Source organism: Pelodiscus sinensis, chromosome 5, assembly GCF_052426305.1.
Source record: "Pelodiscus sinensis isolate ZL-2025 chromosome 5, ASM5242630v1, whole genome shotgun sequence".
NCBI classification, from domain to species: Eukaryota; Metazoa; Chordata; order Testudines; family Trionychidae; genus Pelodiscus; species Pelodiscus sinensis.
In genome coordinates, this window is record NC_143056.1 from 49503046 (window position 1) to 49529699 (window position 26654).

The 26654-nt window shown below is 37.5% G+C and overlaps 1 protein-coding gene across 5 annotated transcripts in view; it reads right to left on the bottom strand.

Annotated features, from left to right (window-relative positions):
- The window catches only part of NPAS3 (neuronal PAS domain protein 3), an 888615-nt gene that overhangs the window by 468948 nt on the left and 393013 nt on the right, over positions 1-26654 (bottom strand). For all 5 annotated transcript variants that reach the window (XM_006117663.5, XM_006117666.5, XM_006117664.5 and 2 more), the window contains one exon: positions 5410-5492. In XM_006117663.5, coding sequence (XP_006117725.2) covers positions 5410-5492 — 83 coding nt within the window. The remainder of the gene's footprint in view (positions 1-5409; positions 5493-26654) is intronic.

The window sequence follows — 26654 nt, forward strand, 5'->3', positions numbered from 1 at the left end:
ACAAAACATTTTACCCACTATTTAGTGAATATTTATTAATAGCAAGTACACCTGAATGTATCAGAAATACTTTTTGAGTGATTATCAAATAGGCTATGTCTACACTACAGAATTTTTGCAGAAAAACAGCAGTTAACACCACGTTAATACTGTTTCATTCAACTATTACTGTATTGCATTTATTACAAAGGCCAAACCAATATTTATATTCTCTTTATAAATATAAAAAATGAATTTTTTAAAAAAATTGAAGAGGTTTCTCTGGATTATAAGTATGTTTTAAAGCAGTTATTAAAGATTCTGATTACATATCCGTAGGCTACATCTAGACTGGCATGATTTTCCGGAAATGCTTTTAACAGAAAAGATTTCCGTTAAAAGCATTTTCAGAAAAGAGCATCTAGATTGGCAGGGACACTTTTCCGCAAAAGCACTTTTTGCGGAAAAGCGTCCATGGCCAATCTAGACACGCTTTTGCGCAAAAAAGCCCCAATTGCCATTTTCGCGATCGGGGCTTTTTTGAGCAAAACAAATCTCAGATGTCTACACTGGCCCTTTTGCGCAAAAGTTTTGCACAAAAGGGACTTTTGCCCGAACAGGAGCAGCATAGTATTTCCACAAAAAGCACTGATTTCTTACAGTAGGAAGTCAGTGCTTTTGCGGAAATTCAAGCGGCCAGTGTAGACAGCTGGCAAGTTTTTCCGAAAAAGCGGCTGATTTTCCTGAAAAACTGGCCAGTCTAGACACAGTCCTACATTTGGCAGCAAATTGAGTATATTTAAGAGTCAAGAAAGTACTTTTTAATAGACCCACAAAGATTTGTTTGAACTATGTTCTTACAAACTATGTGAGAAATGTTTTTTCTGGGCAATGTATTTGTGAATCAAGAACAAAGCACATATAGTTCTTAGATCTCCATGAAAATATGTAATTTAATGTAAATTGTGTAAAATGCTAACAACAATACAACAGACTTTTTATATCCATCGGTAGATTTTATATTGTTTTGAGTTTTTAAATGCAGAAAAGCTGAAAAACTCAGTGGTTTCAATGACCGGTGAGATCGTATAGAATTGAGCAAAAGAAGAGTAAACCTCCAGTAAGAATTACTTGTGGAAATTTCTCCTCTACCGTTTTACCAAAAGATTGGTGTTTCACTAACTCAGAAGAGGTCACAGCGCATATACACATACAGGCCAGATCCCCATTCAATCCACAGGAGACTAGGGATTATCACAAAAAGTCCCTCTGACTCTGCAACTTCACAAGTCCCACCTAGCTCTGCATTTGGTCCTTGCCAATGTGGCTCCTTCTAAGGGAGTCACTTGAAGTGGATTTCTGTTTTTTCAATTTTGTCATGGCTGGTGTAAGGATAATGTAATAATCTCACCTTCCGTGAGTCCTGAGGAAATGAGAGAATGCGGTTGAGAAAGTATCTGAACCTTTTTCCAGCACAGGATGGAGACCTGCAAATCATGGGGGCATGACTGTATTCACTGATAAAGCATTACTAGATAGTTCTGGGGATTTTCATTGGAATTTTGAACTTTTTCACTCCTAGTTCACTTACTCAAATCTGTCTAGGGCCTTTAAAGGTGCAAAGTCGGATAAGTAATTTTTCATTGTCCTATAGGAATTGAGCTGGTGTTCTCAGCCTACCTCCTTGTGAACAATTGCACATGACATAAAGCATCATCACAACTGGCGCCATGAGAAAAAGTTCACAAGCAAAATGAAGGTTTACAGGCTATGGAAATTTGAATAATCTTCTGGTGAAAAGGGATAGTGGAAAAAAAATGGAGTAAAAGTACACTAGTAGGGCAGTTTGTAGAATCTAACACAAACACTGCCTGTATAATTGTGTATGGTAATTTAATGCACCATTAAAAAACTACAGTTGCTGAACAATCAGGTACTTTCACAGTACTGACTTCAATTTTAAAAAGTTGTTGCTCTTATATACAAGAACAGGAGTACACAAACAGTAAGAATCATTGCAATTTAGATACAAAGTTGTTAACAGAATCTTTCATTCCAAATCTTCCATTTAAAGTTTACTGCAGAGCATCTAATACTAAGTATTTCTACTTTGGTAAGAGTTTGGCATTAAAAACATAATAAAACAATAACATTTAATATTTGATGTAAAATTGTACTGACATTTAGTGACAAAGTACTGTAAACTTTACTTTCAATTGTTTTTCAGTTCAAATCCTAAGGTGTGTTCTTTTCTGTTCAAGAAATTTTAAAAGCAACTAATTTAAATATGCAAAATTATCTTGAGTTGTTCATACGTGAACTTAAAAGCCGTGCAACACAGGAAAATTAAGTAATTATGCCTCCAAGTTATTTACTGCAATTAAGCTCATTTATCATATGCAAATTAGTGCAAACTGGTCTCATTAGTTACTAAATTACTCAATATGAGCTGAACAATGTAGCACTCCAGTTTGTAATGAAAAATCCCTGTAGAGGCAAGCAGTATCAATTAAGCTAATTTGCATATGCAAATATATTCACTAACTTTCCCTTTTCTCTATATTTAGTTCTATATTTCCTGATCATTTTTGATTATTTGAAGAATTTGGTGCCACTGACCCTTTTCCATAATCCTCAATAGTTAAGAAATTAAAGAATGTATCAAAAGACATAAACTAACCCTGTTCCTCTTAACTTTTACATCCTGTTTGAGCTAAAGTTTGCCAATAAGAGATAACAGAAACCAACATTTTTCATTGAACTTATAATGAAGTAAAAAATGCACCATAGAGGTAAAATTTAAGATATTTTTCATAGCAGCCTAAAATCATTATAAAGCTACTCTCATGCATAAGATGAACTTGGAGTATAATGTAGACTTACTAATACTTAATGGGCAACTCTAATTATCTAGTTTCTCTTCTACTCAAGAAATTCCCACTATTTCTTCATCCAGGTGTTTTAATTGGGCAATGTCTGAAAGCGTCTTTTCTGATTGTGAGGCTATTGCTATAATAATATTTGGGTATTTCCTTTTATTTCTCCATGACCACATTGTGGCACATTTCTTTTTCCCCTACCGTGGGAATCATCTCTTCAGTATAATATACTGCAATTGGCTGTGGCTTAGAAATTTTTGACATGATTGACTGAGGGTACTTGTTTGTAGAAACAAGATTTAAAATGTCACAAGATGTTGCTCTATTTCTACTTTTATACCATCTCTAAAAACAAACAATATACACTTTTAAAATATGGTGTTATTATGGTTCTCACGTGTTGGTTAATATTAGAAAATGACTCCTTAATGTCTGAATTTACTCAGAAATATTAATGGTATAGGGCACTGAATCCAGCTTCTTTTGTTAACAGATTCTGAAAAATATGGGTTGCCCCAAAATACAGCACTTGATGCAGGTAGGCACATATTTCTCTGGAGTGCTTTTCCAATAACATCAGAAGGTGCTTCTACTAATGACATCAAAAGTAGGGATGTCAACAGGTAACTGATTAACTAGTTACTGCATGATGCTTACCAGTAACCATTAACCAGCACCCAGCCTGGCTGGAGCAGCCCCCCTTTCGCAGTGAGGTGCAGTGGGCCCCACCAGTCCAGACAAGGGCTGCCGGTAGTCCCACGTGGCCAGGAGCTGTGAACTGGCAGCCCTTCGGAGCCAGGAGCTGGCACCCAGCAACTGAGCCCTTGGCTAACCCTGTAACTAACAGAATTTGTATTGGTTACACAGTTAGTATTTTTAATTTTTTACATCCCTGATCACAAGGTGATATTCTAAGGTACCTGCAGGTAGGCAGCAAGTACTGTATTTCAATGCTTTCCCTGTAATCTCTTACTGAGAGTTGTGTTATACGTTTTTAGCCTGCTAAAACAAAACAAAGGTTTTTAACATATTATGACTAACTTATATCCATTATAAGTTCATTGTGCTCTGTATCCATCATCAACATCTATTCTCTTTTAAATGTCACCTGAAAACTTTCTTCTATCAATTCTGCTAAAGATTAATGGAAGCAATTTGGAAAGACCAACACTTTCTTTGAAAAGGCCACACCTCAACAGATATTCAGTATGGAATTTATGGTGACTTCACACTGAAAACCATTAACTCTACGTACACATGTTGTAGTGATTTTTTGTTCTCTGTCTGATAGCCTTATGTATTAGTCGGGGGGAGATAAATCCAAAATAAAAAGTAAATCTGCTTTAAGCACATAAAAATGATGAAAGCTTCTCAGCCATTCAATGAATGAAAAATTTACATTCCAAATAGTTTGTAAGATTGTACTGTGATAGACCTCTAATAAAAGAATGAACTGAATGCATATTATAAGGTCATGATTGACACCTGGACTAAAACTGGATACAAATCAATTTCAATGAAAATCAATGACACATCATGTAAAAAGCGTGCCCTAACATATAAAGTATATGTTTATATATTCACAGCAGCATGCAGACAAAATTACATAAATTCCAACATCACAAAACTATTGCTTATTTTGTCTTTTTTTTTGGAGGGGGGAGTATTGTCTTGTTACATCTGTGAGGCAGTACAATAGCATTTGTGCCTAATGTGCAAAGCTCGGTGCATATTTACCATCTTTGGTAGAGTAACCATAATTATTTGCCTACAGCATTAAACACTTGAACCTAGACCTCTACCAAGGAAGTACAAATAATTAAATCATTTCATTCATAATTTTTGCACTGTGGGGAAATTCATTCCACTGGTAAACTTTACGCTTTACTAGAATTACCTTTGTTACCTTTCTCATTCACTTAACTGTAAAAAGATCTAAAAATTTGGAGATTATCCATAGCTCCTTTCAAAGCCTCATCTGTGATAGTACAGAGAAATGCCTCTAAATTTTTTCAGATGAAGTGGAATATTTCTCATTATAAGTATCCTAAACTTGCCTCTCCTGCATATCAAAAGACAATATTCCATACTGCATGTTTGAATTGAGAAGCAGAATTTTCTGCTAAATAACAACAGCTTTAGAGTCATGACAGGTGTGGGTGGAGGAAGGGAAATGGTGCTTGTAAACCAAAATGGGGGAAAAAAATCTAACTCTGAACAGGACACTTAAGAAGAATCAAATTATCTACACGAAATGGTACTTTATATATACACTAACACACACACAATTTTGTGAGCAATAGCTACTGCACAGTCCAATATAACTACATAGTGTGATTCATCTACATTATTAGAGCACAAAGAATACTTGCCCTCCCTCTCTCATTAAATTTCTCTCACTGACAGACTTTCTAAAAAGAAAAAAATGAATCTGTAAAAAAATCTCATAAATGTAAGTCTGAATAACAACAGCATCAAATAATTGGCAGAAATATTACATATTGTTACTGTCTAGTTATCTTGATTATTTTGGTAAAGCCATTATTTTTACCTGTAAAATGTGACTTCCCAAATGTGATTCAAATACTTCAATGGCAAGTGCACTGGGGCTTCTCCTGCGCTGAGCACCTATAACTGAATAAAAAATAATTATGTTCCAACGTCTGCACATTCAGTCAAACTGTATCCCTGATTACACCACTGGAAATACACTACAATCATGGATTCTTGCACTTTTAATGCCACTAGTATTAATTACAATTTTGCCTTGTCCTATAGTCAATTAAATCACTTTATAATTTTCAGTGACTTGAATATTGTGGCATATTACTCTTTTCAAAAGTTGTCAAAATGCCAAGGAACTATGAAAATTAACAGACTACACTAGTAGGTCTCAACCTGCAGCCCATGTAATAACATCCTTAAGGCTATACAGGTGGTATATATATTTTGTGTGGTTGTGGCCCACATGACACACAGGACTATGTAAACATAGCCCAAGACCTATGTTTTTTTCATATTTCTGAAATTATGGGCCAGTTTTGGATAAAAATAACAAATAATAAAGAAGATGCTAAATATAAAGTATATGCACACAAATGTGCAGACAAAAACAAAAAATTACTCCTTAATTGTAAAAATAAGAAAGATGTCTTTCTGATCATGCTACCTCCTTCATTTGAATGTGAACTGAAGAAATGAAGTGCCTGAAAAAAAATCACCATTTGCAAACAATTCCCTCCGCATGATATCTGAGATATAAGAACTATTTCCTCCTGTAAGAATAAGGAAATATAGCAATATCACAGATATGAAGGTAACTGCTGTGTCTTCAAACAGCAATCACCATACTACTTGTTAAAATAAATAGCTTTAAAAATAGAAAGGATGAAACTTGCAGTTACGTTTTCAATAGACAATGATAACTAAAATACGAGAAAATAAAAAAATCACACAGTAGAACTTTCATTAATCTCTACTTCATATGGTGTGCCAGGAACAACAAGAGAGTAATCCATGCCTAATCACAGTCAGAGAGGGGAGGCTATAACCTACTGTAGATATAGAGGGGTTTTTTTTGTATTAGGTCTAGATCGTGTCTGGTATTGCATAGAAGCGTGAAGGACAAGGGAGGTGGGAAAAGGGGAGACAGTTTAAGGAGTCTCACCTCCTTTTGTAGAGGGCAGACATATTTATACCTGATAAAAGAAGGGAGACACATGCTACAATCTCTATAACACTGCTCATACTGTGCCCACGCTCCACCTAAGACTTAGGTGGAACAGTGCCTCTGGAGACTAAGTAGCGGTGTTGCATTTCTACTCATCACTGTGCTTTGAAGACACAATCTAACAATGAATTTAGCCAAGGTAGCTCAATGATAAAGTTTGTCACAGGTAACATCAAATTCAGAATACCAGACCAACAGAGTAGTATATAGCCATTACTGAACAAGCTAACTTGTTAGCAAGCTGATTATCAATTGTCCAATGAAAATTAATTTTAGACGCAACGATTTGTAGCAGTCTTCTGTAACATCCGCTTCCAAATTTGATATCTGCACACAAAGATACATGCCAAGTAAATAAGTGTGTAATGTCACTCCTTACTACTGCTTCCTGTAATTTTCTTACAGGAAATTCTAAACTATTTACACTGGACACATTGGGTACATCTAAACTATATGCCTCTGTCGGCAGAGGCATGTAGATTTGTTTGTTCAGCAAAGGCAAATGAAGCCGCAATTTAAATGATCGCGGCTTCATTTACATTTACATGGCTGCCGTGCTGACCCGACAAACAGCTGATCCCACGAGGAATAACGGGGCTGCCGACAAAGGGCTTTGATGTCGACAGGGGGAACGTCCAGACTAGCGCGCGAGCCAACAAACAGCTGATCAGCTGTTTGTCGGCTCAGCGCGGCAGCCATGTAAATGTAAATGAAGCCGCGATCATTTAAATCTCGGCTTCATTTGCCTTTGTTGATCTGTCTAATCTACATGCCTCTGCCGACAGAGGCATGTAGTCTAGACACAGCCATTGTGACTTCATTGTTAATAGATTCAAGCAAGAGTCTGTAACAGTTACAAATGGTGACTGCTCCAGGCCCAATATTTCCATGTCATCTTCATCTACTCTCCTGAAGGAAACCAAGAACATACATAAAAACAGCTAAAAACAAAGACAGGGTTTTCTTAGATTCTTTCATTACACACCTTACTGAAAAAACAGATTTTTATGTCTCAATCAGTTATACACTTTTACTCCATACAATAGCTGAAGAGATACATCACATCAATATTATGCTTGTACTTGACTTAGTTTCTTACTAATCAATTTACTTCGGTTTTCACTCCAAAAGCTGCCCCCCACTTTTCCGACCCTGTATTGTTTTCCTCATCAGTGCTTTTGTCTCTCCTTTTCCCATAGCTACATTAATGCCTGTAATTTGATGGATGTTGATCAAATATACAATTTAGGAACAAAATTCAAAGCTTTTTAAATTCTTTAGGATTACTGCAGCCTGCAAATGAAATGGTTTTCTTTCCCTATATATGGCTCTTATTCTTTAACTACTCCCCCAGTCCTCCACACACAGGCTTGTATTTAGAGATGATCCCTTTCATCTAGCTTACCCTGTCCCCGAAATGCCCTGAGTAGTCAGTCTGAATAAGATGTGCCATCATATTTATTACAGAAAAGTTTAGTTTTAATTATAGATGATAGTAAGATGTACAGCATTGTAAAACTATCAGTGTTCCCATTATGATTATGATCGGTAAGTAGTACACACAATCCAGCCATTTCATTTATGGTTTACCAGAAATAAAGTGGGAAAAATTTACAGGTTTTCTAACTTTAAGCATTGTGTCTTCTGTTTATATTATCGTTTAAAACAAACAAATAAAACTTAACCAGTTTTCTTTTTTTCAGTTAGATTGTGATTTATTTTTCACACCAAGTCTAAACACATCAGTACTCACCATTTTTTCTCATTAATTTTCTATTTCTGTATACCATTCCCTAAAATCCACTGGTATATTTTTAAATGTAGATGACTTACTGATTATTGCATCCAGTTCTACAGTGTAATTGCACATTATGGTTGTTCAGCATGTGAATGAAAAAACCTGAATAAGGTCTATGGATATGATCAAACAGAAGTCAGTAAATGATCTACATGTGGAGTTTTGAAGCACTATCTGTGATTGAAAAGCCTTTTTACTAATAGCTCATCTGTCGTTTTGTACTTTATACCTTTTCAGTTTCAAAGTTTAAATTAAAATACTCCAGTACAAGTGAACTGACATTTGAAAATACAAACTGGACTGGATAGTCATACCTTTAATATTTGTCAGTCATATCCACTAAAAATCTACATGTGTGTCTTGGCACATGGCATCCATACCCATAAATATCTTGCAAGAGTTTCATGCCATTCAGTTCAATGTCATTTTTACAGCACCTATTGATTTATGTGTTTTGCCCTCATGCAGGTGATGTGGGGCTATAATGACAGTTCCTAATTTTACAACCAATATAAATATGTTAAACAGGAAACTATTATGCCTCTAGTAGCTAAGTTCCAACGCTAGCATTATTAGTAACTGAATACATCTTAAATATGTACTTTTTAACTTGCACTTTATTTTTTCTTTGTACTCCCATTATCATATTTGGCATTTTGAGGAACGAGACAATAATGTTTTGATAATTTTAGAGAACATAGAATACAGTGTTATTTCCCTCAGTGTTCGGATTTCATGGCATCAATATTTTACTTTTTCCACCCTCCAGCAATTGATTTCATGCTGTTCATCTGCATGAGAAAAATAATATTTTGATATACCAGGGTATATCAGATTGGAACATTTCAGAAACACGACGGGTTTCTTATGCAATTTGGTAGCCCTGTAACAGAGTAGATTCACATGTACTAAATAGGTCATTTATTAAAAATCCTGTCTACAGCCCTATTCCATTTATCTGATTGACCAATTTAAAGATGCTGCTTTTAAAAATCGACATTAGATATAGGATGCTCAGAGAGCAGAGCAAAATAAAATAATTTATTATGAATTAGATTATAAGCTATTACTATACAATCATGCAGGTAAACCAGCCATCCTCCAACAACCGTGCACAATCATAGCGCTTGCTGGGAAAGAGAGTCTGGATGCATTTGGGGAAAGGAGACTCTGTACAAGCAGAAATAAGAAAATACATATCTCCACTCTTCCATCTTCCCCATATTTCATTCAGCAGTGGTGTCTAGGTGCCAGGCAAGAACTACGCTCTATCAGGCAGTATAACTGATGTGATATCAGTGTAACTGATGTGAACTCATGGAGAAATGTCTCTGAGTCAGACAGGAGACCCTCAATTTACAGAATTGCCATTCGTGATTTCACAGGTTTCTCCCGTCCCTCCCATTGCACCTCCAGCCTGGGGGAGGACTTGGCCTGGGGCGGGGAGCGGTTGTTGCTGGACTGCAACAACAGTCAGGACCCTCGACCCCCCCCCCACCACCACACACACCATGGTGGCTGGGAGCACGGGGAACGAGTGCCATGGTGAACTCCCCATAGCTCCTGTCCACCACGGTGAGTTTGCCACAGGTCCAGACAGCTGCTGTGAGTCCAGACCAAAATTTAAAGGGACTCATTCACAATGTAGAGAAGCCCTTAGTTAGTTTTGGTCAGCAGGAAAAAAAAATGCATTGGCTGTAAACACTCCTGATTGTTCGTATTCAATCAGACAATATGGACATTAATTCCTCTTAAGTTTACCTCTAATAATGTAGAATCATGGGTCTGGTTGGACCCACAGAAGGGGAGGAAGGATGCCATCTTAAAATCTCATAGGATTTCAGGCATGAAGTTTCAAGCAAAGTGATTGAAAGCAGTTACTGCTCAGGTGACGTGAATATTGATGGAGGGTCAGGCTGAGAGATGTGACTTTAGGAGTGCAATCTGCTTCACTCAGTTGTAGTATAGTATGCTTTGCCCTATCTAGGGTAAAGTGGGCCTACCTACATTCTCAAGGAAAGGCAAAGGGTTAGATAGGACAATATAGGTATAGTCCTTTTATTGTGTTCAACCTTCCCCTCCCCCGTTTCTTATATTCACATGGATAAATAAACAATGCTTTGTTCTGACTATGCTGCTCTCTGCCACTCCATTTTCATACTCGTCACAACTCTTGGAGAAAACTCTAGAGTAGAAGACAAAACCCAGTTGCACCTGCTAAGTCACGTTTGATGGACAAGAGTACTGTGACCTGAAGTCTAAATGGAGTAAATAACTAGATTTCATCCTGAGTGAAGTATGGGAATGGAGCTATAACTTGGAAAGGTTTCCCATGGAAAGATCAAGTAAGGATGAAAGATCCAGCTCACCCTAAACCAGAGCAATTGGTAGTCTGGAGGGAAATCCAACGTTTCTGTCTACCATAATTTCCTGGTGAGCATCCATGAAGCAGTGGCCCTCCTAGGATGCAACACAGTGGAATAATATTTCATTTTGGTTTCGTAAAGTTATTGTAAACTTCTTACCAACTAACCATCACACCAGTGAAACAGCTGAACAAATTTGTCAAAAATTATGGTATATAAGGTGCATAATGCATAGATGAAAGCGACGAGGAGTCCTGTGGCACCTTATAGACTAACTGAAGTGTAGGAGCATAAGCTTTCGTGGGCAAAAACCCACTTCGTCAGATGCATGTCACATGTCACATGCATCTGACGAAGTGGGTCTTTGCCCACGAAAGCTTATGCTCCTACACTTCAGTTAGTCTATAAGGTGCCACAGGACTCCTCGTCGCTTTTGCAGATTCAGACTAACACGGCTACCCCTCTGATAATGCATAGATGGTAATCAACTTGAAACACTAACAATGGCATTTAAAATCTATTTTCATGTATATTAATTTGTCATTCTAGATGCATTTCCACCAGTTATCTGTGAATCTTTGTAAAACACATATACATTGTTACAGTACATAGCTTCTAAGTAAACCCGCACTTTCAGCAGATTAACTGATCAGATGTCACAGATGGGACAGGGAACTACACTACGTGTGTGTGCTACATACGCATTTGTTAATTTGGTATGAAAGTATACAAAAAAGAAATTACAGGTATTTTTTATTTGCATTCCTACACCTCATCTAACAAACTGCATAAGAACATTAAGTTCCAAGAATGAAAAATATTTTACTCATAAGACTATTCCATACACTTTAACAACTGAGATTTTCTTTAATATTTATATATTAAATATTACAATCTTTATTTCAATATTTAATTATTTTGCTCACAATTCTATAACTTACAAGGGGTTAAAGTAGGCTGAGGTATGGACTGGTAACAACAGAACTTAAGTCTGCATTCCTCTAAGATGTATGTTGGCGTTCTTCTCCCACCTCAAAACATTTAAGATTCAGAAACTGCCAGAAAAAATATTCTTCAAATGGTTGTTTTACCACAAATCTTCATGTGTTTTATGGCTCTCCTCCTGGCCTAATTACTCCATAGTGAGTTTTCCCTGAATAAGCAGAGCAAGATCCGACTCCAAATGTCTTTCTTTTGTTTTTTAACTTCTCAAATCAAAATAAAAGTTCTATGTATGAAAAGACACGCAAACCTTAAAAACAAGTATATGCAAGTTTTTAGAGTATTTGTCAAGTCAAACAGTTGTGTGTGGTTTCTTTTAATTTGTATTTATTCATACAATTTAGAGTATTTCAAAGATTTTCCTTTTCATTGTGAAGGATGACGGCTTCTCTGTTCAAGGATTCCTAGTCATCTAAGTAAAGAGAGTTCTCCATCTGTAGCTGGGGAGGGAGCACTGGCCTTTCTCCCACAGTCTGGTAGTTACTATAGGAACTATTGTGCCTCCTTGAAAAGGGTTACAGATAGAGTGATTAAAATTCTTCATGGGAGAACCCCCACTCCTCTCCTTGACAATGAAATTCTTCTGAGAGAAGGCTAAGCTTTTAGTTCAGGAATGACAGCACCTGAGGGAATGAGGTAGCAGACAATCACCACAGTTTTAAACAGATCCAAAGGAAAATAAACTGCTAGGGTCCAACGACTCTTCAGCACTCGGGCAAATGGTGAGGTGTTCTAAGGCAACTGAGGGGAAATTCTAAATAGGTTTGTGGAGGTACTGAAGTAAAGAATGGCTGAAAAGATGTTTTATTCCCTGGAAATCCCAGCAAGCTTATTGGAAACTCTCAGGAATGAGAAACAGTAGGAACATCCTCAGTGACTGAAACACAACCACATTCAGATAATAATATGGCTTCCATAAGCTATTTTCTGATGTAAGAAACACAGTACACTTTCAATATCCAAAACTAGAGCAAACAAGTTATTACCATGCCACTGAAGAGAAAGATCAACTACCTAGTACTCAATCTAGTCATCAGTCTAGTGAAGGGTAGCAAAATGCACTGTGGCAATATCAAAGCGGGGTAATAATCCTCTATTTTATTATTACAATTTACTGTTTATACAGACATCATACGCATGGTGGTAGGTGCTATACAAATGTATTTGAAGATTTATCATACATACAGAATGGGAAGCGACTGTCTAGGAAGGAGTACTGCAGAAAGGGATCTAGGGGTCATAGTGGATCACAAGCTAAATACGAGTCAACAGTGTGACGCTGTTGCAAAAAAAGCAAACATGAATCTGGGATGCATTAATAGATGTGTTGTGAGCAAGACATGAGAAGTTATCCTTCCGCTCTACTCTGTGCTGATTAGGCCTCAGTTGGAGTATTGTGCCCAGTTCTGGGCACCACATTTCAAGAAAGATGTGGAGAAATTGGAGAAAGTCCAGAGAAAAACAACAAGAATGATTAAAGGTTTAGAGAACATGACCTATGAAAGAAGGCTGAAATAACTGGGCTTGTTTAGTTTGGAAAGGAGAAGACTGAGGGGGGGACATGATAGCGGTTTTCAGGTATCTGAAAGATATCACAAGGAGGAAGAAGAAAAATTGTTCTCCTTAGCCTCTGAGGATAGGACAAGAAGCAATGGGCTTAAACTGCAAGGAAGGTTTAGATTGGACATTAGGAAAATCTTCATGTCAGGTTGGTTAAACACTGGAATAAGTTACCTAGGGAAGTTGTGGAACCTCCATCTCTGGAGATATTTAAGAGCAGGTTAGATAGACATATATCAGGGATGATCTATACAATACTTGGTCCTGCCATGAGGGCAGCGGACTGGACTCGATGACTTTTCGAGGTCCCTTCCAGCTCTAGTGTTCTATGATTCTATCCCAAATGTTTATAGTCTCAGAGGACAAGGTATGTAAAAAGGGGATGAGGGAGATAGAGACAATGAAATGTATTTTATGCACACATTTTGTACACATTCACAATTTTCCTTACTATTAAAATAAGTATCAACTAATCCCACTGATCCCTCAACTTGTTCCAATATTAATTGGATATTTCCTTCTAGGAATCATGACAGAGGTAACTTTTCAGCTAAAATGTGAAGGAGATACAGAAAGTGGCTTTATGGTTAAGTCTAGGGTGGGTGATTTAATGGCACAGTAGAAACCAGAGTGGAAAGTTATAATGAATGAGGTGCATTGTTGAAGGAGCAGGAAAGGGTATATGTGAGAGTGAGAAAAATGCAATAAAAGATACTGTAGATGTTAAGGCAGTTGTAGAGAAGTTGGCTGCCATAATCAAGATGAGATAAGGGCCTGCCTGAGAATTTTGGATGATATGGAGAGAAAGAAGTGTCACAGAGGACAGAACACCAGACTTGGATACCAACTAGATGCATGAGTAGAAAAACAGAAGGGAGACAAAGATGGCACCCTTAAGAAGTTTAGAAATTTAGCAAATGCCCAGATAAGCATTCAAATTTGAGGATATTTGTTCAAACTCAAGTACAGGAAAGTTCAGTCACATCAAAACAAAAATCACATCATTATACCTCCAAATTCTCAGCTTTCCAAGGATGAGTGATGGCTTTGGAGTATGCATCGGGGTAAACAGCACAAGCTGAATGTCTGGAATAATAGTTCCAAGTTATTTTCAAATCGGTAATAAAATTCCTCTACAGACAAAACTACTGTCACCCATTTCTAACATCACTGACTCTGTTCTGAAAATGAGGGCAGTATATTAACATCCAGTTACTGTTATATAATGTCAGACTATACTAGCTGGCTAAACATAAAGTTATGTCTATACTGGTAGATGCAAAGGGCTGGGAAACTGCTGTTGCGTGTCCATGCTATGCTCCTTGTAATGATGGAGCATGTCCACATTAGCAGCTCTTGCAATGCCACAGAGAGCCATACATTACTGTGGCTATCCCACTGTGAACTGACTTCAGGGTACTTTGGGAAGGGTTTGTAATGACACATAGGGCAGTCAGCATCACATGATGCAAATTTCCCAATCCCATTGCTCCATAGTCATCCTACTACACTGACAGCTGCTTTTCAACAAAAGTCCAGGGAAAAGAAAGGAGGAGAGTGTAACGGTGGGGGGAGGGAAGGAGAGAGAGAAAGAAAGTGTTCTGGAAGATGTCACCAAGCTGTCTTATAAGTTCAGACAGAGGCCGGAAATAACCCATCCTGAAACACAGGAAGGGGGAAACTGACATTTCAGCCTACCCTCCTCAGCTCTTAGCACAGCAGTCTCTCTCACACTCAAACACACAGACACCTGCCTCTGTGTTCAACAGCAGGACCATTCCACCTGAATGGTTTGCTCTGTGTCACGGAGCAAATCAGCACAGCATGCTGGCTGTCCAAAATGGAGGTCTGAAAGGGGATATGAACATGCCCGTAGGGCAGAGAACCAAGTTCAAACCAAGGAGCAGAGGGGACTTGAGGGATTATGAGCCATATGCACAGGCCAGAATTCAGGAAACTAGTCAAGTGTCCACACTGGCACTCGAGCGCTATGTCCAGAGCGCCACAAGTTCTATACTTCTCATCAAGGTAGTTTACCCAGAGCGCAACAATTGTGGTGTTAGTGAGTACTAAGTACCTTGCTAGTGTGGATACCTCAGGAGTTACAGCACTGGGCACTGATTTACTAGGTTGTAACTTATCAATGTATATTTGGCCTAAGAGGCCTACATCTGTTGTCTTCACTTTTTATTTTTTCATTCTGATGCCAATGGTTCATGTTTTGATATCTGTAACATCAGGTACAAATACTGAGGTAAGTCAAGCACAACTTTATTACTTCCAACCTAATATTCCATCCATCCATGGGGCTTTTACATGCCACTAGTTTGTAAGGAGACCAAAGGCTATGGGATCTGCATAAGGCAAAGTACAATATATATTTCTGAGAGTCAAGTAACTGAAGTATCTCTTTGTGGCATCCTATGATCTGTCTTTTATGACTCTTTTATGACTGTAATTTCTGTCTTCCTTTCTGCCAAGAGAATGGGCAAGCCAGTTGCTCATAGGGCCAGCATAAATGCCTCTTTATATATTAGGCAGCAGTGTATTAGAGTATGTGAGAGCTGTAATCAACATCTTTCATGCTTCCACCAAGTCTAAAACACAGCCACGCTCCGCTCACCTTACTCTTTCAAATTCAGATCTTTTTCAAGTGTGGTTCTACCAAGTGAAACCAATTCTTTTCTCCTCTTCCCAATCTTTTGACAGCATTGGATTCTGCACATTAGCATATTGGCAATACTTGGGTTTTAATTCACAATATTTGGAGACTACGACTCTGAGGGTGTGTCTAGACTACTGAGTTTTGTTGACAAAAGTGGACTTTTGTCGACAAAACTATACCTGCGTCTACACTACCGCTGAGTTCGGCCGACATAACGTCGACAGAACTCAGCAGTTTTGTCGACGCTGGTAAACCTCATTCTACGAGGCATAACGCCTTTTGTCGACAGAGTTCTGTCGACAGAAGGTGTTATTGCATCTAAGGTTGTGTCTAGACTACAGGGTTTTGTCGACAAAGCAGCTTGCTTTGTCGACAGAACTGAATGTAGTCTAGACGCTCTTTGTCGACAGAAGCTTTGTCGACAGTATCTGTCGACAAAACTTCTGTCGAAAAAAGCCTGTAGTCTAGACGTACCCTGACAGACCAATATTTCAATCCACCCTCCCAAAAAAGAAAGGCAACCATGACATCCATTCCAACAGTTTAACATTGAGTGATGGACGTGGATTTCTATCTGATAATAGGGAATTCTTGAATATTTAAAACATTACTACTAACTGCCTACTATACGATTATGCCACTACGGCTGTTTTATCACTGAAAAGCACTGAATGCCAAAATATATCCAGCCTTAAAACAATGTGAACATTTGAAAAATACCTGGGCAAGAAGCCAACCATTCACTATGGAGCTGCAACTGCCCATTGTATTTTCTTTAAAAATATTCATATCCTCTTCTACCAGTAATTGGCATATGTTTTTAGAAACTAATGGCTTTAGATGTAACTGGATTAGGCAGCAAGCTCAGCAGTCAACATCAGAAAGCTGAAATGCATATCATATTCCCAAAGTCCTGCTTTTTCATTTTAGATTAAAAAGGCAATGTAACATCGCCTGACAACAAAAGGGAAGCGAGTTATTGCACCTATAGTAAGTAGTAGCATTCCTGTTTTTCAAATCTGCGCTATGTTCACTTTCTTTCTTCTGATGTATCATCATGAGTCATTCCACTAAGGAAGGCAACAGCCTTATTTGAAATGGCACTGGATTTTCCACGTTCTCATATGGGCAATATTTATCTTTTAATTCACAATATCAGCCTTAGGACTATAGTGAAGATTCAGAAATGCACAGCATTGCTCTCACTGAACATAGGATGGCTCTCAGCAGTACAATACAAAACTGCCTATGATGTAAGCAGGTAGCAAATACCCAAACAGAAGTCACTGTCCTGTCAAACATTACCACCATATACTGATCTGAATCAACATTTACAACTTTTATTGACATTTTTGTGAGCTGCAAACCAGAATTGAAGGCTTTATGACTATTACAGTCTTGGTTGGTTCAGTGAAGCACATAGCTAGCTGGTTTATTTATACACTTTATGCCTTTTATCCTCTTTGTGGATGCAGCCAGAGAAAGATATAATGGAGGTTTGTAAATGAAGTGAGGCTGGGTACAACTATGCAATCAATCAACATTTTCAGGGAAGGTATGTGCATCAGATGCCAAAACTGAACTGAGTAATTAACCCAGGATTCTGGTAAGAACTGACTCTGACACTAGTCAATTATTTTTGCTGGTCTTCCAGCTGCCACTTCTATCTATTGATAAGGGAGTCTGCAGGCAAAATATAATGAATTTGAATTTGACAATTTTAACTAAAAGAAATGAGTTTAAAGAGACTATCAAACCCACATATGACAGAATTGTAAAAGTTCAAAATCTGTTGAAACTGGCTCCCCTTTCTAAGAATGTCAGATGAGAGCTAAAACAGTATGCTGAAGTTGCTAAGGTCTGAAAACAACTCAGAACAAATGATAGTCATTTAGAAACACCTTTTACCCTTAAAACACACCTACTAAAGATGAGGTCCACCACAGGAGCTGCCACCACGTGGTTGTGAATCCCCACAAATGGAAGACAGAGTTACTCGGTTATTAAATTACTGCTATGCAGTGTACAGTAGAGACAGTCTGATCAAAAGCCCCACTGCAACTAACAGAAAGACTCCCACCGATTTAAAAGATTTTGGATCTGGCTTGGAATGCACTAGAGTTCAGACAATTTGTTACAATCTATTTCTGTACCTGGTAAAAAAACAGAAACCTTTTTACAGATATTGCAAGGAGCTGTAGGAAAGATAGCTGAAATCTACATCTCCTGTATAGGAGACAGTGCTTTGTTGTTCAATTCTTTGCTCAAAGAAAAAAATACAGTATAAGATGGATGAGTGTGATAATGAAGCAGAACTGGAAAGTTAAAACTGTTTTTTCTTCCCAAGAAGGTTGACTCCAGAAAGATGGACACTTTCCTCCTTAATGGCTTCAGTATCGTTTAAAACAACAATAGAACCGGAAACCAAACTCTTTCATCCCTACAAGGTGACATCTAGACAGAACTACTGGAGACTGGAAGATTCCAGAACTGTTGCTGTAGTATGTGAAATTTTGATAATCAAAAACTAGAGACAAAATTCACCATCGCCTTAAGAGTGCACAATACTGTTCACTTCAGTGGAGTTGCAGTCATTAATATAAACAGTGAATTTGACTTACAGACCCCTTCTACTGTAAAAAGAAAATACGCCTTTTTGTTTGCTAATTCCTCAACTGTGTGATTTACTGTAACTACTCCGCATTTTTAATGTCAAGATGTCACATCTCTTCTACTGTGAGACAACAGATGTGGGACTTAGCATTTAAAACACATCCTGTCACACCTATCAAAGTTGAATGACTTACTACAGCCAGGCATTTACTTTTTGTAATCTAGAGGCAGTGGAGATGATTGTTGAGCATAGAAAGTCAGAAAACTCAAAAAAGTCGTTCCAGACTCACTGTTTGAAGAGTCAGTTGTGGACATAGATGGGCATATGAACTTTGAGGGAAGAATGTGCTTTGTAAGACATATTTTGAGTCTTTAATTTGGCTAGATCTCAGTTTTCTGATATACGGATACTTCATAGTTTTTTTTTTTATCTAAACTCTCGACAACTGTATTGGCAAAACACTGAATTTTTATATTTTTTCTAAAATTATATTTAAGGTATACAGTTACATTTTTACACATACACACTAAAAGAGTTTTGTTTTTATAAGGAACTCAGTGTTTTGTTAGATCATAAGATTAAACTGAAATAATTATTGAACCTTTGTTCATACTTCGTAGCACTCTATGATTCCTGCATTTCTTATTGTTTTCTCTTTATTTGCTGATTTGCTCCAGCAAAAGGAATAGTTTCATAGGAGCAGTAAAGTTGAAACTGAAGATCATCAATTTAAATGTTTTTCCTTTTATTGATGGGACATTTTTCTGTGAAATTTAATGTAATGGGATGCTTCAGTGACAATACAGAAAGAGATCAGAGTGAAGATTGTTCACACTTGGTACATGATATGTTCCTTCCTCCTCCATTCTGTTTATATATTCTGCTGTTGTCCTGGAGTATTAATAAATAATGCTTGAAATTGTTTATCTGTTTTTATTATTTCTTTTAGTAACCTTGTGAGAGAATGTTTGTATTCTGTCATCTTTCATTATGCATGTACTGGTTTTATGGTTTTCTTGAAGCCTTGGAATTATATCTCTATGCCAAACAATGATGTCCTGTCTTGTTTATAACATGTTAAAAATCAACTAAACATAAAAGAGTAAAAAATGTGTTGCAGTTGACCATGTTAGGAAAGGATAGGTCAGAGTTCTGGCCAATTCATAAAAGCTGGACTTCTTTTAACAATCACAAATTTACCCTTACATACTCCATGCCATTTGCAAATGTATGATCAGGTTCTCTTCAGAAACATGACTTTGTCTATTAGAATTGCCAGAGTCAAACTCTAGACTCTGGGTTGGTCAGAAAGTCTAGTTTTTACAAGTACAGAGCCAAAGATATTGTAGAAAGGCAAGGTAACATTTCGGTCTACTCTGAAAATTTTTTGGACATAGGATTGTTCCCTTTTCTGGCAGAACAGTGAGAAACAGTGAAGCAAATAGAGAGGGAAGAGGAGTCTTCATGCTCAGAAGTGGAGGAAGACTCCAGTTGCAATGGATCACAGAGCATCAGATGTTCATATATGAGAAAGGAATAGATAAGGAGACTGTGTGTGAAGAGCTAAGGAGGAGACTTGTGACTTCCTCATAGATAAAGAAAAAGGAGAAGAATAAATGGAAAAGTAAAACACTTCCTCCCAAAGGAAAAAACCAAAACATTTCACACGAAGTGAAAGAGAATTAGAGGCGATCCAAACAATAGCCCTTAGTCTGCACCTCTCACAATGGTATGTGGTATTAAAGAAAATAAGCCTTGAAAGATGGTGAGCATATACCTATTTCCATCTCACTTATTCTTCCTTTCTACTATTTTATCACCTTTTCTATTTCCTCTTATTTCCGCCTCTATTTTGAATATTTTTCCCTAATCTAAGAGGTGGAGCTCCACCTAGTTATATGAAGATAATGACTTTCTTCACCACAGAAATGACACCTAACAAAACAATACACAGAATAGAGAGGAAGACATTCAGCTGAAAGAAGTGTCTACTGAATTCTGTCTGTTTTTCATTCAAAATCAACAAATGGAAAACATTCTGCATTATTCTAAAAGGCATCCATCTAATGTCTTCAACGGAGAGTTTCAAAAGCAAGCTGCACTTTACATCTCTCATTTTCACAGACATCATCACAAAGCAGTTAATATACTATCAAAGTTTTAAAACTACATCAAGGGTGGCTATCGTCTCAGAGCTATTAGCCTCATGTTATCATTAACTATGGTTCCGAGTAGGGCTGTTTAGGTCACCAGCTTCCAATCCCATATTTCTTCTGGTACTGAGCTCATTTCAACATTGTTCCTGTGCTTTGCAGTACAATAAAAAGCGTCCTCTAAAGATGCTATCACTAGCTCATGTTTCAAATACAGTGAAAGCAGATTATTGAAATAAGTATATGTTTTGCATCATGTCTAAATCTGCTTACACAAACTGTCTGATCAATAACAAAAAATACTCTTTGATCCCACCATCTGAACATATTTTGCCAGACTTCATGTCATACGGGCATGATGATTATTCTGGAACTTATCAAGTGATGGGAGAAGAACACAGTGCAGGACTGTAAGTATCACAGAAGAAGCAGTATGTTTCATATTTAGTATCAAGAAACTAGTGCCCAGACACAAGCAAATGAGTGACCACATGATTCAGTCCCTGTCAGAACTCCAATCTCTATATATTGGATTCAACTCATTGAAATTAATGTAGATGGAATCATGCCCTTCCAGTATGTCTTAGAAATATTTAAACAAATCAATTCGGTCTTTTATTTAATTTCTTGCTGCTACATTCCCCTCCTCCTCACATGCTTTCTTGGAATTAAACTACTGTACATAGGTTTAAGCTTGAGAAATTCAAGAGGACTTTTGAGCAAACTTTCTCAGACAGGAACTTCTCTGCTTCACATATCTCAAAAAGAAAAATCTCTAAATCTTCCAAAACTTCGACTGAAGCAGATCGTCAGTTAAGCAGTGCAGTCTAAATTACCAAAGTTAATACAAACACAAAGAGAAACAGAGGGCATTGCGATAGCCGTATGATTTATGAAAGAGTCCAGTGTTGTGAGACACTGAACCGACATTGCCAACTACACAATTGTGGTGACTTAAAGGTCAGCTCACATACTTACTGGACAGATAAATAGAGGAAGCCCCCCAAAATATCCCTCAAAGCCTTCTGTCCACTCTTGTCTGTGATCATGATTGGCTATGTCATGTTTATTGTTAGCCCATCTGGACAACAGGTGCAGTACTTAATGGTTGAAGTGTATTTGATTATTGACTAGTGAATATTTCTAAGTGGCACAATAGGCTGCCGAATGACCCTTGGTAATGCAGAGACCTCTTTACAGTATAGACATACAAAATCGCTAAATAAAAGAAAACCGATTCAGGATTTTAACCTATATTCTGTTGGAGACTTTGAACAGAGCTTAAATATACAACTTACATCAGTCAAACAGCTTGGCACACTTGTAGAGAGTCTATTAAAGAAAAAAAAGAGGTGCATGAATTTCAAGCTTGGAGGCCTCTAATTACCTCAATGCTTAAACTTTAACTACAAAATTCAGATAAATTGCTGCACTAAAACCATAGAAGTTCCTCCACCTGATTTGTGCCAATGCATCTAAAGCTCAGTGATGCTGATCCCAGGGAGATTTTTCCACTCAATCCTAAGAGAACTCATTTTGGACCCATTTCTAATGAGAATATAAGGATTACTTGGATGTTTTGGTAAAGCTTCCCGGTAAATTAGTCAAGCTGAAATTTTATTAGCCGCAAAACATTACAGCAGCCATGTAGTCAAAGTACACTGAGGGAAACTGATGTTATATTAGTCATCTATTTAGCCAGGTACCAGAGATCAGTACTCAGTACTGGCTGTTAGTTGTAACATTAAGCTAATTGGCTAATAGTTGCAGCCGTTCTTATAATGTTTTTTCACTGAGAAGTGTGACCCCTTCTTGAACCAATTTATGAAAACCCAGAGGGAGTCCTAAATTTATTCCAGTTTCATGAATGTATGGTCTGGATTAGGGACCCAAGAGCAAAAAGAGTATGCATAAAAACCACTGTATTAGCCAAGCACCTAAAATTGACATACTGACAGCCTAAAAAGTTCTGTTTAGCACATTACTAAACAAATGTTGAAAATAAACGCAACAATTTGGCATTATAAACATTGATATTTTATCCAGTGTAAACTGTGGTTTTTCCTTCCTAGCAGTATCCTAGGCTATTTATCTAGTTACAAACTTTTATAGATGTGAAATATTTTAGGAAGTCTTTTGGAAATGGCCTGAGGTAATTTCAAATTTAACAGACCCTGTCCCACTAGAGCTCATTACAGTGAATTTTATAACAAAGTACCCTCTACTTAATTTTCAGAGCTTAGCCAAGCGTAGGAGAAATGCAGCTGCATTAAGTGCAATTAATGGTATAATAAAAGCGGTGGAGGGCTGTTTAACACTCAAGAACCAGCAGTAAACAGTGGCTCCATGTTCTCTAACAGTCAGTGATGTGTCAAAGTGCCAGAAGTGTGAAATTTCTTCTACTAGGGGAAAAGAAGTGTCTCCTGCTGGAGAAAAATCTTCTGTCCTTCAACAATTCTACAAAGATACAGTGTAAAAGTATACAAATATTCCCTCCAGTTATGCCACTAGCATTCATTCCCCTCTTGCTTTGAGCAGGAGTACAAAACAATAAACTCATATTCCCATCCGTGAGAAAAATACGCAAATTCAATTTCACAAAAAATGAGACTAATAGTAAGTGACTCATATAATACACAAAATGATTTGGTTTCATAACTAACAAAGTTAACTGTCAAATTACAGAAACAGGAAAGAAAGATCACTTTTGTGACAGCAAATAATAGTAGCTCCTTATTTTAAAAAACCTCAGCAGGGCTAGTGGCAATATAAACAGTCTAAAATGTAGAATTATCACTTCGTATCTAAAGCACCCACACCCTGGAAATGGGAACTAACTCTGCCGTGAATTTGAAAAAGAAGAAATACACCTGCTACGGAGGGAGACCACTGAGCTTCTCCTTGCCTGAAATCCTGATCGAATCTTTAAGAACTGCAACATATTTTGAACCTTGATCTGGTATTTAATTCTCATGTATTCTCTGATATTTAATTCTAATGTATTTCTTTAAGCTATTCACTTTGTGACAGTATGTGAACCTTTTACTCACACTGATGAGCAATTAACCTCAGTGAGTAGTCACAGTGTAGTCCTCATGAATCAGTGGTGCACAGTAACAGTATGGCTGTTTTAATGAGAGCTGAACACACTTCTTTGAATGCATTGTAGTCATATGCATCTCAGCAAAATGGGTGTCAAATGCCATCCAAATGTTAAGAGCAGAGAATTCTGATTTCCATTTTACACCACTTTTATACTCACTGTAATGGGACAAATGATTAGACAAGAAAGAATCTCAAAGTAACTTCTAAATACAGATGAATGTAGTAGCTGGGGCCTAGTTCCAGGGCCAGATTAAGGGCGGGGGCTAGCTGGGCAGCTGCCACGCGGCACCCCTTAGAGCTGCCATCAGGCGCCGCACGCCCGGAGCCGGGGGCCACGCGGCACCCTTAGAGCTGCAATCAGGCAGCACTCGCCCAATTGCAGCTGTAAGGTGTGCAGCGCGCCATGCGCCCGGGGGTGGAGCTGTGCATGCATTGCACGCCTGCTGCCCGGGGCACAGGAATGGCTCGAGCCGGTCCTGCCTAGGTCAATGGTGTCTGTGTCTCGGAGCAGACATAAGCCAAGTCTAACTAGCGCATCTTTAAAAATGACTTCAGAGACCTAGGGGAACTGAACACAAAACAAACTCCTACAGTGATGAGGATGGCTATGAAGGATACCAAAACTATCATTGGCTGCAAAGGCACATTCATGTTTGTAATGCTACCTGCACAAAAATTGACAGGGAAAGAAACTTTTTTTTTTTTAAAGAGGGTAAAGAGTTGTTTTAACATTTTTTCTCTAAAGACCATTCAACTCATTATAAGACCAGAATATATGGATATAAATTAACTGGAGACCTCAAGAACATCAACATACATAGATGCTCCTAAATCTTTAGTTTGTGAACTATCCCTGCATCTCTAAGTTCTCAAAAAGTCTTTTCCAACAACAACAACAAAAGTCGTGTTTTCTGTTGATGAAGTACAAGTATCTCAATTTATCCCTCTTTCATGTGCCAATTACCAAGTACTGTCTGATTAACCACAAAGATGTTTGCAAGATTTATTAAATCCCAGTCTTCTTTGCTCTAATTGCTAGAGATGAAGGGTGAACTCCTAGTTCCAATAAAATCAAATCGCAGTTTACCATTGACTTCAATAGTAACAAGATTCATTCAGTGGGTCTGATTGGGAAGCCACTCACTTGAGCTGGATCAGGCCCTAAATCAGGGGCAATGTTAATACTGTAAAGCAGACACCTGACGAAGTCAGAGAACTTTACAACTACCTAACTATCGTAATGTAAGAGGGGATGGATAGTAGCACAAGGTTAGCATAGGAACAGAAGCTGAATTTTCCATGAAATAACCTCATTATATTCCACTTATTAAATTATCTTACTTCAAGAGCATGAGCCCTACTACACTAGATGCCAGGGATAGTTCACAAACTAAAGATTTAGGAGCATGAATGTATGTTGGTGTTCTTGAGGTCTCCAATTAAATTATATCCATATATTCTGGTCTTATAATGAGTTGAATGGTCTTTAGAGAAAAAACAGGGAAAATAACCTGACGTCTTAATGCTCCTTCAGCCATGATGTGCTCTTAAGTATACCTAACTCATCCTTTATATCTTCTTAGAAGGGGACACAAAGTGGATTAACTTTTACCGAATGATTGAGATTAATGGGAACTAAGATAATTCAATATCAAAATCAAGCCACATATGAAATTGCTATATCCCTCATCAAGTCCATAGCTTATGAAGCAAATTGCCTTTCAGTATCTCTTCTCTTTAAACTTGCCTTGTTTTCTTTTCTTTGTTATTATTATTTACAGATGTTTGATGACTTTTTCATTTCCTACGTAATGTTAGGCAGTTTTACACAAAACGTGGTTGGTGGTAGCTGTGCCATCTTCCCTCATGGTTACTAAGATGGATTTTAAACACAGATGAAAAATTCATTTCTGGCATCCTCATGTATCTGTCATTTTTTTACCACAGTAAAATCTTTTAACAAGGCTTCAATGCTATGAGAAAGTAAAGGATGGTGTTTTCCCCTAGATACGAAAAGGTGGTAAGGAAAACAAGTTCATCACATTATTTCAGTGCGTGGTTAAAGTGGTGTTCATATTTCACATCACTCTTAGATCGCAAACTGGATAAATGTATCATCTTGCAATGTCTCACTTCATATATTCTCAGAAGTAATTTTGAGACATTAAAAACATTTTGTTTAAGCAAAACACTATTGGTCTAAGCAAAACACTATTTGGTCTAAGTGCTATTAATTGGCACTAAAATAACACACCTATACTAGTGTGGACAGTACTGATAGAAAAAACATTAAATCTGAGAAACACAAAAGTAGTGGGTATTTTAGGGTAACTGCACAGATGGTAAATTGCTGATATTGCAACAATGATCCTAAAGACTGAAAATGTTACCAACAACATTTGACAGAATATTTATGCGAATTACTACATCTAACAGCAAACTAACAAAGTATGGCTTACAACTGTGCTAAAATAAATTGTAGCCTTGTATCCAACTATCGGGTTGAAAATAATACAGACCAATATAAACCTTCCTGGTGTTTCTGTGGCAAGAGGAGATCAAAATAACAAGAAAAAAGACTGAAAACATTTTAGGTTGGAGGAGACCTGATGCATTAAAGAGCCATCAGGTCTCAGAGTGATGACAGAGCAGAGTGTGAAGTTTAGTAAGTGGAACACAAGGAACACAGCCTTCAGAAGATCAGGCACCTCATTTCTCTTGATAATCTGGGAAATTTTAGCACTTGAGTATATGCGGAAACTTTAAAAAGGAAACAGCATATCAGGTTTATCAAGGAAAACCA